Consider the following 14,071-nt stretch of genomic DNA (forward strand, 5'->3'; position numbering starts at 1 on the left):
GTGCCAGGTGCTATTCTGTGTGTTGGTGATACAAAATATAAAACAATCCTTAATCTTAAATGTGCTTGCATTCTAATAGGAGAGTCAACAAGTACATATTAAAAACATATGCAGTAAAATAGAAAGTTTTAATATATGTACATCTAAGTAACTAAATTCAAGGCAGAAGTATTCATTGTAGACTCAAGGGAACAGGAGCCCTTCCTCAATAAGGATCTCTTCTCAAATTATACCACTGAGGAAACACCAAAAATTCCAACCCTCCAGATCATACTCTGAAAGCAGCATTTTGGAAAAAAGCCTGAAACTTGAGACAGAGCCCTTCCCCAGCCCATACCAATTAATAGTGCCCAACATTAACATGGAATTTCAAAGCAAGAAATTGCATAGAAAAATGAGCAAAGAACAACAATAAAAAGAATCTGACCATAAAAAGCTACTTCAGTGGTAGGGAGGATTAAGATAACTCAGAAGATAGCAATTAAGTCAAAACATCTACAAGCAAAGCTGCTAAGGGAGGGAAATATGAATTGGACAGAATGAGAATCCAATGAGAAATCCTAGAAAAGCAAAACATTTTTCCCCAAATCAGATAAGAGTAAAGGAGGGAAACTTAGGTAAAGAAATAAAAACAAACAAAAGAATAAAAAATATTAACAGCTTGTTAAAAATGCTCTGAAAATGCTGAAGAAAATAGCTTCTTAAAAAAGCAAAATTGGCCAAATGGAAAAAGAGGTACAAAAGCTTGCTGAAGAAAATAATTTATTAAAAATTAGAGTGGGCAAGTTTCAGAAGCTCATGATAATACAAGATATCAAGAAACAATAAAATAGTCAAAAGAATGAAAAAATAGAAGAAAATGTGAAATATTTTATTGGAAAAACAACTGATCCTAGAAAATAGATTGAGAAGTAATTTTTTAATTATTGGATTGCCTGAAAGCCATGATCACAAAAAAAAGAGCCTAAAGATCATATTTCAAGAAATTATCAAAGAAAATTTTCCCTGATATCCTAGAACTAGAGGGATAAAATAGAAATTGAAAGAATCCACCAGTTGCCACCTGAAAGAGATCTTGGGTCAAAATAAAAACTCCCAAGAAAATTGTAAATTCCAGAGTTCCCAAGTCAAAGAGAAAATATTTTAACTGGCAGGAAAGAAACAATTAAAATATGGGGCTTAGTGGATTGAGAGCTAGGCCCAGAGACAGAAGGTTATCAGTTCAAATTTGGCCTCAGACACTTCCCAGCTGTGCGACCTTGGGCAAATCACTTGACTCACATTGCCTAGCCCTTACTGATCTTCTGCCTTAGAACTAATATACAGTATTGATTCTAAGATGGAAGATAAGAGTTTAAAAAATATGTACATATATGTATTATATGTGTGTGTGTATGTATAATAGAAACAGTCAATCTCAAAATTGGGGGGCTACCACATTAAAGGAGTGGAGGCTTAGAATATTATATTCTGGAAGGCAAAATTGCTAGGATTAAAATCAAGAATAGCCTTCCTAGTAAAACTCAAAATAATCCTTCATTAGGAAAAATTAATATTTAACTAGAGGATTTCCAAGCATTCCTGATAAAAAGATGAGAGCTGACTAGAAAATGTGACTTTCAAATACAATACTCAAGAGAAACATAAAAAGTTTCAGAAAAAGCCAGGAAATCTTATATAAACTTATGGAAAGTGAAGTGAGCAGAATTAGGAGAACATTGTACATAGTAATAGAAACATTGTAAGGATGAACAACTCTGAAAGACAACTACTCTGATAAAAAAAAAAGATTCAAGACAATTCTAAAGATTTGTGATGAAAAAATGTTATCTACCTTCTGAGAGAGATAATGAACTCTGCATATTAAAGCATCTTTTTTTTTACTTTATTTTCATTTTATTTTGTGTTTACTTTGGGAACATGGCTAATATGGAAATGTTTTACATGACCTCATGTATAATCGACATCAAATTTCTTTCCTAGTCAAGGAGGGGAAGGGGGCAGGAGAAGAGAAAATCTTGAGTTTAAAATGATTTTACAAAAATTTTACATGTAATTGGGAAATAATAAGTGAAATAAAAATGACATAAAAAGTCAAGGCATTTAAAGAGGGAGTACATGAATAGTTGAGGGATCAGGACAGACTTTAAGCATAAGATGGTGTTAAAAATTCATCGTTAGGAATAGGACTGTGAGGCATTATAAGGAAGGGCAGGGCATTAAAGACATGGGGTATATGGCTATTGAAAAGGTACTATGATAGAAGATGTTATATGTGTGTGTGGAACAGAAAGAAGTCCAATTTACAATTCAGTGAGACTGGAAAGATAGTGTGGGGATAAGTGTATTTAAAAGATTTTAAAAGCTAAACAGAAATTTACATTTTATCCTAGTGTCATTAAGAAACCAAAGGAACTGACTGTGTCTCAGTGACATGGTCCAAATCTGCACTTCAGGACAATCACCTTGGTAGCAGTATGTTGGATGGATTGGAATGGGAAAAGACTTGAAGCAGAGAAACCAATAGAAGACAATTGCAATTATTTAGTCAAGAAAGAATGAAGGTCTGCACTAAGGGGTCAGATGTAAGAGATGTTGTAGAAGTAGAAATGTCAAGATTTTGTGACAAATTTAGATATGTGGAGTGGAGAGAGAAGAATTGAAGTTATGTTCTACTTATGAACCAGGAAAACTGAAAGGATGGTGGTGGTTGCTTTTGACAGAAATAGGGAAATTTGGAAGAAGGACAGATTTTGTGGGGAAATGAAAGAGTTTGTTCAGTATTTTTCATATTGAATTTAAGATGTCTTGAGGGAATCCAGTTTGAAATGTACAACAGAGTTAGTGATGCAGGACTAAAGTTTAGGAGAGAGACAGGAGTTAGCTAGATATAGATGTGTGAGCTATCTGCATAAAGATGATAGTTAAACCCAGAGAGAATGTTAGAGGGAGATGAGAAAAGGGTCCAGGACAGAACCTTGGGAAAGACCCTTTTTGTTAGGGGGCATGATAATGGATGATGAATCAACAATCAACAGAAGAGGTAGAGGAGAAGTCATTACGGGTAGAACCAGGAGAGAGTAATGTCATAAAACCCTAGAGATAATAAAATATTTCTGAGGATAGGGAGAGAGCTCAATAGCATGAAATGCAACAGAGAAATCTAGGAGGATAAGAACTGGATAAAGATAATCAGATTTAACAGTTAAGAGATCATTGGTAACTTGGGAGTAAGCAGTTTCAGTTGAGTAATGAGTTTGGAAACCAGAATACAAAGGTTGAGGAGTGAGGAGTTGAGGATGGTGAGAGGTGAAGGTACGCAACTTTTCCAAGAATTTGTCTAAAAAGGGGAAGAAAGATGCTAGCTTAAGGAAATGGTAGGGTCTAGTGAAGATTTTTTTTTTTTTTGAGGTTGGGGAGATCTGAATATATTTGAAGGCAGTAGGAAGGAACCAATAGATAGGGGAAGTTGAAGATTTGGAGTCAGTGAAACCACTGAGATTTGCTGTTTGCTAGAAAAGACAGGAATGGACAGGATAAAGGTTATATGTAGAGAGGATTCTGCATTCAGGTGTTCAGTAAACTCTAGTGACTTCCTGTTGCCTCTAAGAGAAATATAAACTTCTCTGTTCAACTTTTTAAATCCTTGACAACCTAGCACCAAAGTATCTTCTAGCTTCATTGGACATAATCTCCCTTCCTGTCATCTCCCATCTCTGTCTTTGCTATGTTATGTTATGCTATAATGCATTCCATCCCACCCTCCACCTCATTTGAATCCCTCTCTTCTAGACAGATCTTCAGTACCTTCTGCATGAAGCCTTTTTTGATCTGCCCAATTGCTAGTACTCTCCTTTCCAAATTATCTTTTATTTAGCTATTTTGTATTTGTTTATATTTATTCTGTAAGTACTTATATGCACTTGTCTTCCCTATTAGAATATAAGATCCTTTTAAGTAGGGAGCATTTCATTCTTTGTACCTGTATCCCCAAAACCAAGCAAAATGTTTCACATGGTATATATTTAATATATGCTTGTCAATTTATATTTTGCTTCAAAATGCATCTTAGAGCTACTCTTAGAATCAGAATGATGGGCAGGATAGAATTGAGGAAGAGATTGGGGGAATTATAGCATTTCTTATATTCTTATGGGTTTTTTTTTTAAGGAGTAGTACGAATTAGGAACTTTTGTTCCTCTTTAATTTGTTGACAGGTGTTTAGCCAAAACAGGATCAACACCCATGTCCTCAACAGCCATCCAATGGATCCTATTCGACCTCCATTCAGAGGAACTCCTCCTTTCCATTCACTTCCATATCTACGGCTACCAGGATCTCGGCCACATGTTCCTAAACTTATGGACACGACTATGGGCAGAGCAGGACAGACAGTCCAAGGCAATTCATTTGGGAGGCCAAAGGAACCAAATCTACATTGTGAGCTATTACAACAGGTAAGAACATAGGAAATCTGCTAACTGTCTAATTGTGAATATACTTTTTGACTTATTGTTTTTGAATTTCTAACTTTAGAATTTAATCATAAACAGGAACATGCCTCATGAATAGAACTCTGACATTTGTACATAACCACTTCCCTTTGGTGCCTTTCCAGATTTCATAAGAAGTAGTGTTATCATGACAGAACTGCTTGCTGCTTTCTAAGTATTCTTTTTTTCCCCTGTGATGTTAGCTATATTACAGTATATCAGTGCTGTAGAACTCAGAATTGCCAGCCCAGGTTTTTCTTTTGTTATTTTGATGAGGCTCTTTGCCCTTAAGCCCCACAGGAAAGGATTATAATTTCTAAAGCTATTGCTACTATTCATTTGTTTACATTTTTTAGCCAAAGTTTATTTGATTTATAAATACTTAGTGTCTTTAAGCCTGTGTGTATATAATAAGAACAATATTTGCCTACAATCAAAGTACAAAAGGATTTTAAAAATCAAGGGGGAAACCTGAGGGAACCATTATTAATTAACAGTATGAATTATTGTTTTGTTGGCAGATAAACAATGTCCAGTAAGATAAACATTTTCTAGTAATTTAGAATTATATTACTTGAGACTGAGAATGTGGCTGCCGACTTCTGAAACTGGCATTATTGTAGTATAGTAAGTGTAACATGAGACAAGGAATCTATAGGAAAAACCTTGTAGCAATTGCGAAACTATAAAAGAAATGAAATCTTTGTTGTTCTTAAAGAGTCAGCTTACTAAAAAGTTGACACAAATGTCAGTTTTCCCCCCATTAATTTCCTGTGTCTCAGTAATTCAGGACTTTCATAAAACTTAAATGGATAAAAAAAAGCTATGATTGTTTATATTCTCTACTTAATAGATATGGCTCATCTTAATATTCCAGCAAGGAGTTATATAATGCTTTTCTCTTTATGAAATTATTTTGCACAGGTGTTTTTATCTGCCCACTTTGAAATGGATAAAATTTTTTTTTCTAGATGAGACAAACTAAGATTCAGGAGTATGAAATATAGTGACTTATAGGAATTAGGATATCTGTTTTCTAGTTGTGGCTCTGCTACTTCTCATGTCACACCCTTTGTGGGCCTAATTTTTGAAATTCTAAAATGGGGAGGTAGCTGGATTTAGATGACTTGAGGTACTTCCTCACTTCAAAAGTCCTAATAGTTCTGCTAAATGACATGCTGGAGTTATTTGTAAAGTAAAAAATGAAGTACAGGTCTTTTCAATATCACATTTGTTCTACTTGTGCTTAAATATTTTTGTTTCATATAATAACTTTTGGATTTTTTTCTTTCAGAGTTAGTTACTGTTAATTAAATTCTCTCCTTATGAAATATAAACTATTAGACAGTTGTCTGATAAGGTAGATTGGTTGTTTCCCAATAGTACTGTTACAAAGAAGTTCATTTATGCTTTTATCCTTCAACCTATAACACTTCCAGGATTGAATAAAGACAATAAAGGAAACTTATGCCAGAAACTTGAGAAAATTATTAGTGCCTTTGGCTCTTAAAAACCCTCATACTTAATTATTTACATTTGCCCTTCTACAGGAGTCTGTTGGTTTACCATCTATGTTCCGTGGACTGGGTTTTGAAACAGCTCCCCACTCCCCTTTGAGAAGAGAGATACCAACCTTGGGTAAGTGGAAGGCTAATCAATGAATTCATAGTGGTTTAGTTTCTCTTTTTTCATCTTTGTGCTTTATATCCCCAAAGAAATTGTTTAGAAAGTTTTTTCCGCATATAACACTAATCAATATTCGAATCTTTTTATTAAGGTAGAGGCATTTTAGGCCGAGGTTTGAGTTTTAATAAGGCCTCTAAAGGCCAAGAAGAGCTTCTAAAACAGCCAACTTTTCCTGGCCCTTCAGTGTTGGCAGCTGGGGACAGCAAGATGGCTTCAGTCTCCCTTGGTTGGAATAGGTGGGTGTTGTTTAGTTTTCAGATAAACTTAAAATCCAGAAAGATAATTTAACTGACCTTGAGAAAAAAAATTTTTTTTAAAGGATTGAATTACTTGTCTTCATGAAATGACTTTTGTGATAACAGATCATAGGCATTTTCTAGGAATAGTAATAAGCAAATACATTTCTTTTTGCCTGCTTAAAAAGAGGGGGAAATATAGTTTCTGATTTAAAATTTAAAAAACATACACACACAATATATATATATATATGTGTGTATACATATATATATATATCCATTGACCTCTTAGGATTCTGATTCTAAAATAGTTTTTAAACAACTGAAACATATTTATGTGTCATTTCTGCTATAGGAAGTGATCTAGAAGTTCAGCATTAAGAGCAATTGGTTTTTATGACCATTTTGCTCTGCTTTCATAGTGTGTTCTATTTTAAACCATTGTCTTCTTAGATTAATTCACAAAACTGCACTCAGTCCTCTTAGTAGACTATTCTAGGAATAGAGTAGATTTGGAGGTGACTAAAATGGAAAGATAAAAGTACCAATTTTTTAAAAATCTGCAATGTTTATGAATTCAGGATGCTTGGAAGAGGGAATATGGAAGTCCCTTTGGGAAGACCAGCTATTGGCGTAGGCAGAGCAATATATAAAGCACCAAGTGATTTATTACCTCCAGATAATCCACCATTATCATCATCATCATCACTACCATCATCCAAATCCTCCTTCCCACTCTATCAAGATCATGCTCCAGATATTCCTTTTGAACAAATGGAGAAAAAGTAAGTGAGGAGTACTGCCTTTGTATCTTATAATGATTATGGCGGCTTTCTAGTTATTAACTCCTATGTTTAGGCATAGGGTACTAATAGAGAAGTTTTCATGAGATCAGAATCTCAGTAGGGTAGGTAATAACATTTTTTATTATTGAAGAAGTTATGTGATTTGTAAAGAAGAGTTAGCAAATCATGAAAGTTATTATATAATAAATCTAGAGAGTAATGACACTGTTTGATCTTCAGCTCAGATTTAGCAGGTCATTTCCTTCTAGTGAATATTTATAGAGTTCCATATTTTAATTGGCATGAGTGTTCTCTCCACTAATAAATATTTGGCATCTCCACTTTTTTTTTTCATCTCCACATTTTTAATAGGTAGCTTCATGAATTTTTGTGGCCAAAAAAGTCATCACCTTTGTTGATGCTCCTCTCCAAACTAATTAGTCAGGTCCTAGGATGGAAGACATACTCTCCAGGCCCATTCTTAAAGTCTTTCTAGATAACATTGGGTTAACATTATACTTCAAGCAGGCAGTATTAGTAGGAATTGTAGAAGAGGAATTCCATATCATAATACATAGTTGGAGAATTAGCCAAAGGAGGGAGGAGAATGTTGCTGAAATTCTTTGTGAGTTTATGTTTGGACCCAGCTAAACCCAACCAAAGTACTAAGAGGGCTGGGGATTAAGAGTGGACCTGTGAATTCATTGATGTGTAGAACTCTTACATGAAAAGAGTTCCTTGGTCAGTGCAGGTGAGTACCATCTCTGCCCTTTATAATCTTATTTGCCTAGAGCATTGACAAATTAAGTGCCCAGGGTCACACAGCCAGTTCATGTCAGAAGCTGGACTTCATCTCATGTCTTCCTGACTCTGAGTCCAACTGTCTATTCATTATGCCATGCTGCCTCCCTGTGATACTCAAACAAATAGAAAAGGCAATCTTGCTTCTCAGGATTGGCCCTCTCCTGTTTGTAATAGCCTTTCCCTCTCAGACTTTGTTTGCAGCTCTCTAATGTATTTAGTGTGTAATATTGTGTGTTATAGCTATCTGTAAATGTATTATCCCTTTGCTAGGCTGTAAGCTCCATGAGGGCAGGGACTTTTTAAAAAATTTTGTATCTCCTCTAGAGCCTAGCATGGTGGTCCACCCATAGTAGGCCCTTAATAAATGCTTGTTGAATTGAATTTTCAAAACAGATTCTGCTATTCTAGTGTTGTTTTTTTTTTTTTTTGGTGTGTGTATTTTTTCCCAGAGAGCCCCTTGTGAAACAAGGATCCAAAGGAACCCCCCAACCCTTGGGATTGAACCTAGTCAAAATACACTGTCAGAATGAAGCTGTGTATCAGTATCATGTGACTTTCAGGTAATGGTAAAATTTTTCTCTTGCTCCTTCTAGAACTGATTTGTTGTGTGCAATTCCTCTGATCTCTCCTATACTTCAAATTGATTTGGGACAGTCAAAGAGGCAATCCGAGATTATAACTTTTACTTTATTTTTAAAATCTTTATCATGTTCCTTCTTGGGAGCTGACTAGTTATCTTCCCATTCTCACATCTTGAAAATTAATTAAATTATTACTAGTTTGCTCAATATTTCTGATAGGAAGGTAATTCTTTTGACATCCAGTTTCATGTATGAAACAATATAAGGAAAATGACTGACACTTGTGTGTGGTGTTTTTTTTTTTGTCTGTATTACTCCCTTGCCTGGAAAAGCAAGAGACTGGCTCCAAAGTTATGGAGAAGTAGGGTAATAAAAATGTGACTAATCGTATGGAACAAAGGGGGATTAAAAGGAGTGGATCTGTTAGTTTCCCAAGTTACCCTTCAAAGATAAATATGGGAAACTTTGGGGACCAGATTTTTGAAATGAAAGGAAGAATAAAAAACTGGAGACAAGTGGAAGAAAAGAGTCCCAAGATCTTTGATAACGTTGGCAACTTTGTGCTTAAGTTCTGAACATCCTGCTTTATATTGTGCACATTTGGATATATGGGATTGATGTCTCAGTAGTACAAGTTTCTTTTACTTTCTTAGAACCTAAGTGATTGCTTTCAGGTCAACAGACTGAGGTCTTACTTCCACATACCACAGAAGATCAGATCAAATCTGGTCACAGCCTGTGTTTTGGGGGAATTCTGACCATTCCTTCAGGGTGGAGTTTGGTCAAACTTGAAAAAAATTACCTACTAAATGGGCAGGTTTAGGAACCTGGAGCTGGGTATAGGTTCCTTGCTGCATTCTGGTATTCTGGTTCTATTACATATACATTGCCACAGTTTAAGCACCCTTTCCCATATTGCTTAATTAAACAAGTGGTTGTTACTAGTCTAACAGTCAGTATAGGTTAATAACCAATGCAAAGGAAATGTGAGGTGGTCTCTTCCTTTAAATATTTTCTAATTTTATAGGGAGAAATAAGACAGGTATAGACACACAATTCAGTTAAAGAACAAGTCATTCATAATCCTTATCTCTTGATACAACATAAGCACAAATCCACCATCTATCAGAACAATCCTGGGCCCTTTTCATATCTATCCCAATAATCAGACTATAGACCTCCTAGTCAGCTGATTCATACTATCTAATGTCTGCTGTGGAATGTTCAAACTTCTTTTGCTATGTTAACTACAAGCAATAAAGAGCTTCTAGTGTATCTGCCATGTGCCACCTTCTGCAGAGCCCTTCATTTGTCACATAACCATACATCACTGTGCAGTAGTGAGGAAAACTATCATTTAAAAGGGAGGGCTTGATGTGAAAGATAACTAAGATGTGATTACACAGAGAGTATGGGGGGGGGGGCAGGACAAGAAGTCCTTGGAACTGAATAACAAGTAAAGATTCAGAAATCTGAGCAGGCAAGTTTAGGGGCAATGAAAACGCCAACCATGGCCGGGGCACAAGATTTCATGGGGGTGGAGAGGTTTGCAGGAACATAGTCTGACCCCTCTCATCAAATATTATGGAGGATAAGAATGCAAACAGTTTGACCAGCTTGAATCCCTGATCTGCCCAGCAAGAGACAATTTTTGATGCAGTCATGATGCTGGAATGAGGTTTTTGAAGAGAACCAGGTTATCAACATCATATATCCTCCCTGACCCCCCCCCCCCCCAAGCACCAAAGAGAAGAAAAATTATTTAAAACTATAAGAAATTAAAAGTCATCAAAAATGAATGAGCCAATCAAAATCCTGATAGTTTAAAAAAATACAGTAGGGGGTACAGCTAGATGGCTCAGTCAGTAGAGCACCAGGCCCAGAGATGGGAGGTCTTCGGTTCAAATCTGGCATTCAATTCTTACCAGCTGTGCTACTTAACTCCCATTGCCCAACCCTTACTCTCTTCTGCCTTAGAACCAATACATAGTATTTGATCCTAAGAGGAGGTAAGGGTTTTAAAAAAGCATAACAGTATTGTTATTAAACCAGCTTAAGGTAACTGAAGCAATTTTGATGAAAAAAAAAACACAATATGAAATATTCTTAAAACATCCTAAGATGGCTACAGGACACAATGGAGAAAATTTAAACAAGAATTAATATAATTAAGAAAAGCACAAGACCAAAAGAATAAAAAAAACTTTAAATCATGGGAAGAAATAGAGCTAGGATTAAAAGATGTTTTTTCAGAATGGGAGACTGTAACAAAGAAAATTACCAATATAAAGAATACAATAGAAAACTTGAATCGATAGATTCAACCAACCCATTTATCATAATGGAAGACATTTATTGAAGACCAGTAGTTTATAGGATTCAAGCAAGAAGTACCCATTCAAGATTAAAAACTTTTACAAATGTATAAATGCTAACATTGTTAACAATAGGAAAAATACTTAAAGCCACTAGAAGACCCACAGAAATTATCTATCATAGACCCTTAATCAGGTTCATGGTAGCACTTTTCAAATAGGGAAAGGGGACAATGGGAAAAATTGGAATAAAATATCCATAAAATTATCTACCCAGCAAAAAACTATGGGTTTTTTTTAAGATGATCACATACAGACTCACACACAAGATAAGTACTTAAAACAATTTATGCTTCTCAAATCAAGAAAAACCTGTTGGCATGGGTGTGAAAACTCTTAGAATATTGGGTATATCACTTAAGAGCACCTGCTAAGTATCAAACTGTTGGGAAAACATTTCAGAAAAAAAAAGGAAAGAGAAACTTCCTTGGGGCAAGGCAAGACATCATTATCTTAGACATCAGGAACCACCTCTGGCCAGTATTCAAGGATCTCCCTCAAAATGATGCCAGCAGTTTTTCCTCAACTTTTTTGAGATCCAGGAAAAGACCTTGCAAAGTCCAATTTTTGACTGATACTCAAATTTTACTAACCTCAAGGTTGAGCAAAAGTAATTAAAGACATTATAAGCCTCAATAAAATATTTTTAAAAGGAAAACTAAAGTGACAGTAAAATATTCAGAGTTTAGGTCCCACATAAGATTGTGGTGATATTTCTATTTTCTGGACCAAATTTTTAAAAATGGCTTATCTGTGTCTTGATTTTTTTTAAAAATTAAAGCATTTAAGCCATGTCATCACAACATTTTACATAAAAAAGCATTGGTTCTTAGCTGTGTGATCCTGGGCAAGTCCCAGTGACTAGCCCTTACTGCTCTTCTGCCTTGGAGTCAATTTTAGTAATGATTCTAAATCAGAAGATAAGAGTTAAAAAAAAAAATTGGCCGGGGAGCTAGGTGGCTCAGTGGATTGAGAGTCAGGCCCAGAGATGGGAGGTCCTGGGTTAAAATTTGACTTCAGACATTTCTAACTGTGTGACCCTGGGCAAGTCACTTAACCCTCATTGCCTAGCCCTTACCACTCTTCTGCCTTGGAACCAATACACAGTATTGATACCAAGATGGAAGGTAAGGGTTTAAAGAAAAAATGGATCACTTCTATTCATACAACCATCACTTTCTCCATTCTATGCTCAACTGCTAAATAATTTTCCCAAGACATAGGTTGGACTATGCCATTACCCCATCCAAAAACCTTGCCTATAGGATAAAATATACATTTTTTTAGTCTGATATTTAAGGCCATTCACAATCTGACCTTTCATGGCTTACTCCCTTTCATGAGTGGGCAAAATGAACTCCCTACTCTTACCTCTCTTAATCTATTCTATATTACTTGAGTACATTCTCTTCTGATCTTTGCCTTCCCAGGGCTTAATTAAAATTCCTCCTCTTCTATGAAGTATTTTCTGACTCTGTCAGTGGTTAATGCTTTCTTCTTAATTTTCTTCATATTAAGCTTATTTCTATATATGTATCCCTCCAGTAGAATTTAAGCACTTGAAAGTCCTTTTTGTTTTCCCAACAGCGAGCTTAATTGTTGATTTGGATAGTTCTGTGATTTCCTCAGTGTGGGTGGTACCCATTTGTACCTTCTTAAACTTCATGAGTGGTCATTTCTCAAGGACTTTCTTGACATTGCAAGTGATGATCCCATCTCTTCCCTTCCTCAGCCAAACTTCTGGAGAAAGTATGAGTCATATCTCTTATTGTTGTCTCCATTCTTTCTTCTCACTCCTTAACCGTTTTATCTCTGGCTTCTTTAATTTCATCCCTCAACTTGTTGGAAAGTGCTCTCTCCAAAGTCACCTGTGATTTATTAATTACTAAATCAAATGACTTCCTCAATCTTCATCCTTCTTAACGAGGCAACATTTAGTCTATATTTGATGTTGATGACAGTTCTTTCCTTCCTGGATTTTTGTGACACAGTTCTCTTGATTCTCTTCCTTGGTTTCCTGGTCATTCTCCCCTGCTAGATAGTCCTCTCCTATGCTGGCCCCTCTTCTCTTTGACCTCTGTGCCCCCTCACTTGACTCCTTCTGAGTTCTAGCTCTGTACCATGAAGGGTGGGGCCTTTTGGGCATCCTGAGATAGAGTGTCCCTCCAGATACTGACTCTCAGGGTCCCCCCTTCCCACTCTGGCCATGTGTCTGACCCACCCCCAGGACCTTAGCCCCAGCCAACCACTCCTGGGGCCTTGCTGGCTTATGACCTTGCCAGCCCTCATGGTCTCCAGGAGCAGATGCCCACGCCATCAAGGCTGGGTCTCCTACCTTTCCAGGCCTCCAGATGTTCCTTCTCCTTGCACACTGTCCTCCTCCTCCTTGCCTGTCATGGGAGCCTAAAGGGCTCTTTTTTCACCTCTACCTCTGGATCAGCTCAGGTGCCACCTGCTCTGAGAGCTTCTCTTCTAGTGTGATCTGGGATGGGATGTCTACCCATCTGATTTCTACCTGGATGCTGGGCATATTGACTGGGACCCAGTTAAATTATTGTCATAAAACTCCCAATGCCTTACATCTTTAAAACACTTTGAATATGCAATATTCTTTTGCTATAGTCACTTGGTTTACTGAGTTTGGCATTAAAGCCACAGTTTTATCACATTAGATATTAAAAATACCTTTGAAAAACCATCTCTTTTTTTTTTCCCAACTCTAGCTTTTATTATGGTCCATAGGTTTTCAGTGGGACTTAAATCAGACTACTCCCATGGCTGTTGAAGCTTAACATCATTTCTTGAATACATTTCTTAGCTTTCGTGATGTTATAAGGTTGAGTTGCAATATTCTATCTCTATTTTGGAATTAATTATGTTTTTTTTTGTTATAACAGTATTTGTCAGAGGTTGTCATTCCCTCAGTGAAGACAAGCTTTTTAGGTCCATAGGGAATAAATATACTTGAGGAATCCCTAAAACATTCTTTCGGGTAGTGCTCTATATAGTCCAGTAAAGAAACCCAGGGCCTGCAGGATCACCTGGACTTCTCACAATAGTTTTGATATACTCTTGAATGTAAAAGTGGTTTTCATTAGTAGACCTTTTTCT

At 36.2% G+C, this 14,071-nt stretch overlaps 1 protein-coding gene across 1 annotated transcript in view; it reads left to right on the forward strand.

Annotated features, from left to right (window-relative positions):
• Window positions 1-14,071, forward strand: part of PIWIL2 (piwi like RNA-mediated gene silencing 2) — a 102,602-nt gene that overhangs the window by 10,492 nt on the left and 78,039 nt on the right. The window contains exons 2-6 of the mRNA XM_007476475.3: window positions 4,218-4,457; window positions 6,044-6,131; window positions 6,271-6,415; window positions 6,997-7,200; window positions 8,454-8,564. Of these exons, the coding sequence (XP_007476537.3) occupies window positions 4,218-4,457; window positions 6,044-6,131; window positions 6,271-6,415; window positions 6,997-7,200; window positions 8,454-8,564 (788 nt within the window). The remainder of the gene's footprint in view (window positions 1-4,217; window positions 4,458-6,043; window positions 6,132-6,270; window positions 6,416-6,996; window positions 7,201-8,453; window positions 8,565-14,071) is intronic.

The sequence above is a fragment of the Monodelphis domestica genome, chromosome 1 (genome assembly GCF_027887165.1).
Source record: "Monodelphis domestica isolate mMonDom1 chromosome 1, mMonDom1.pri, whole genome shotgun sequence".
NCBI lineage: Eukaryota > Metazoa > Chordata > Mammalia > Didelphimorphia > Didelphidae > Monodelphis > Monodelphis domestica.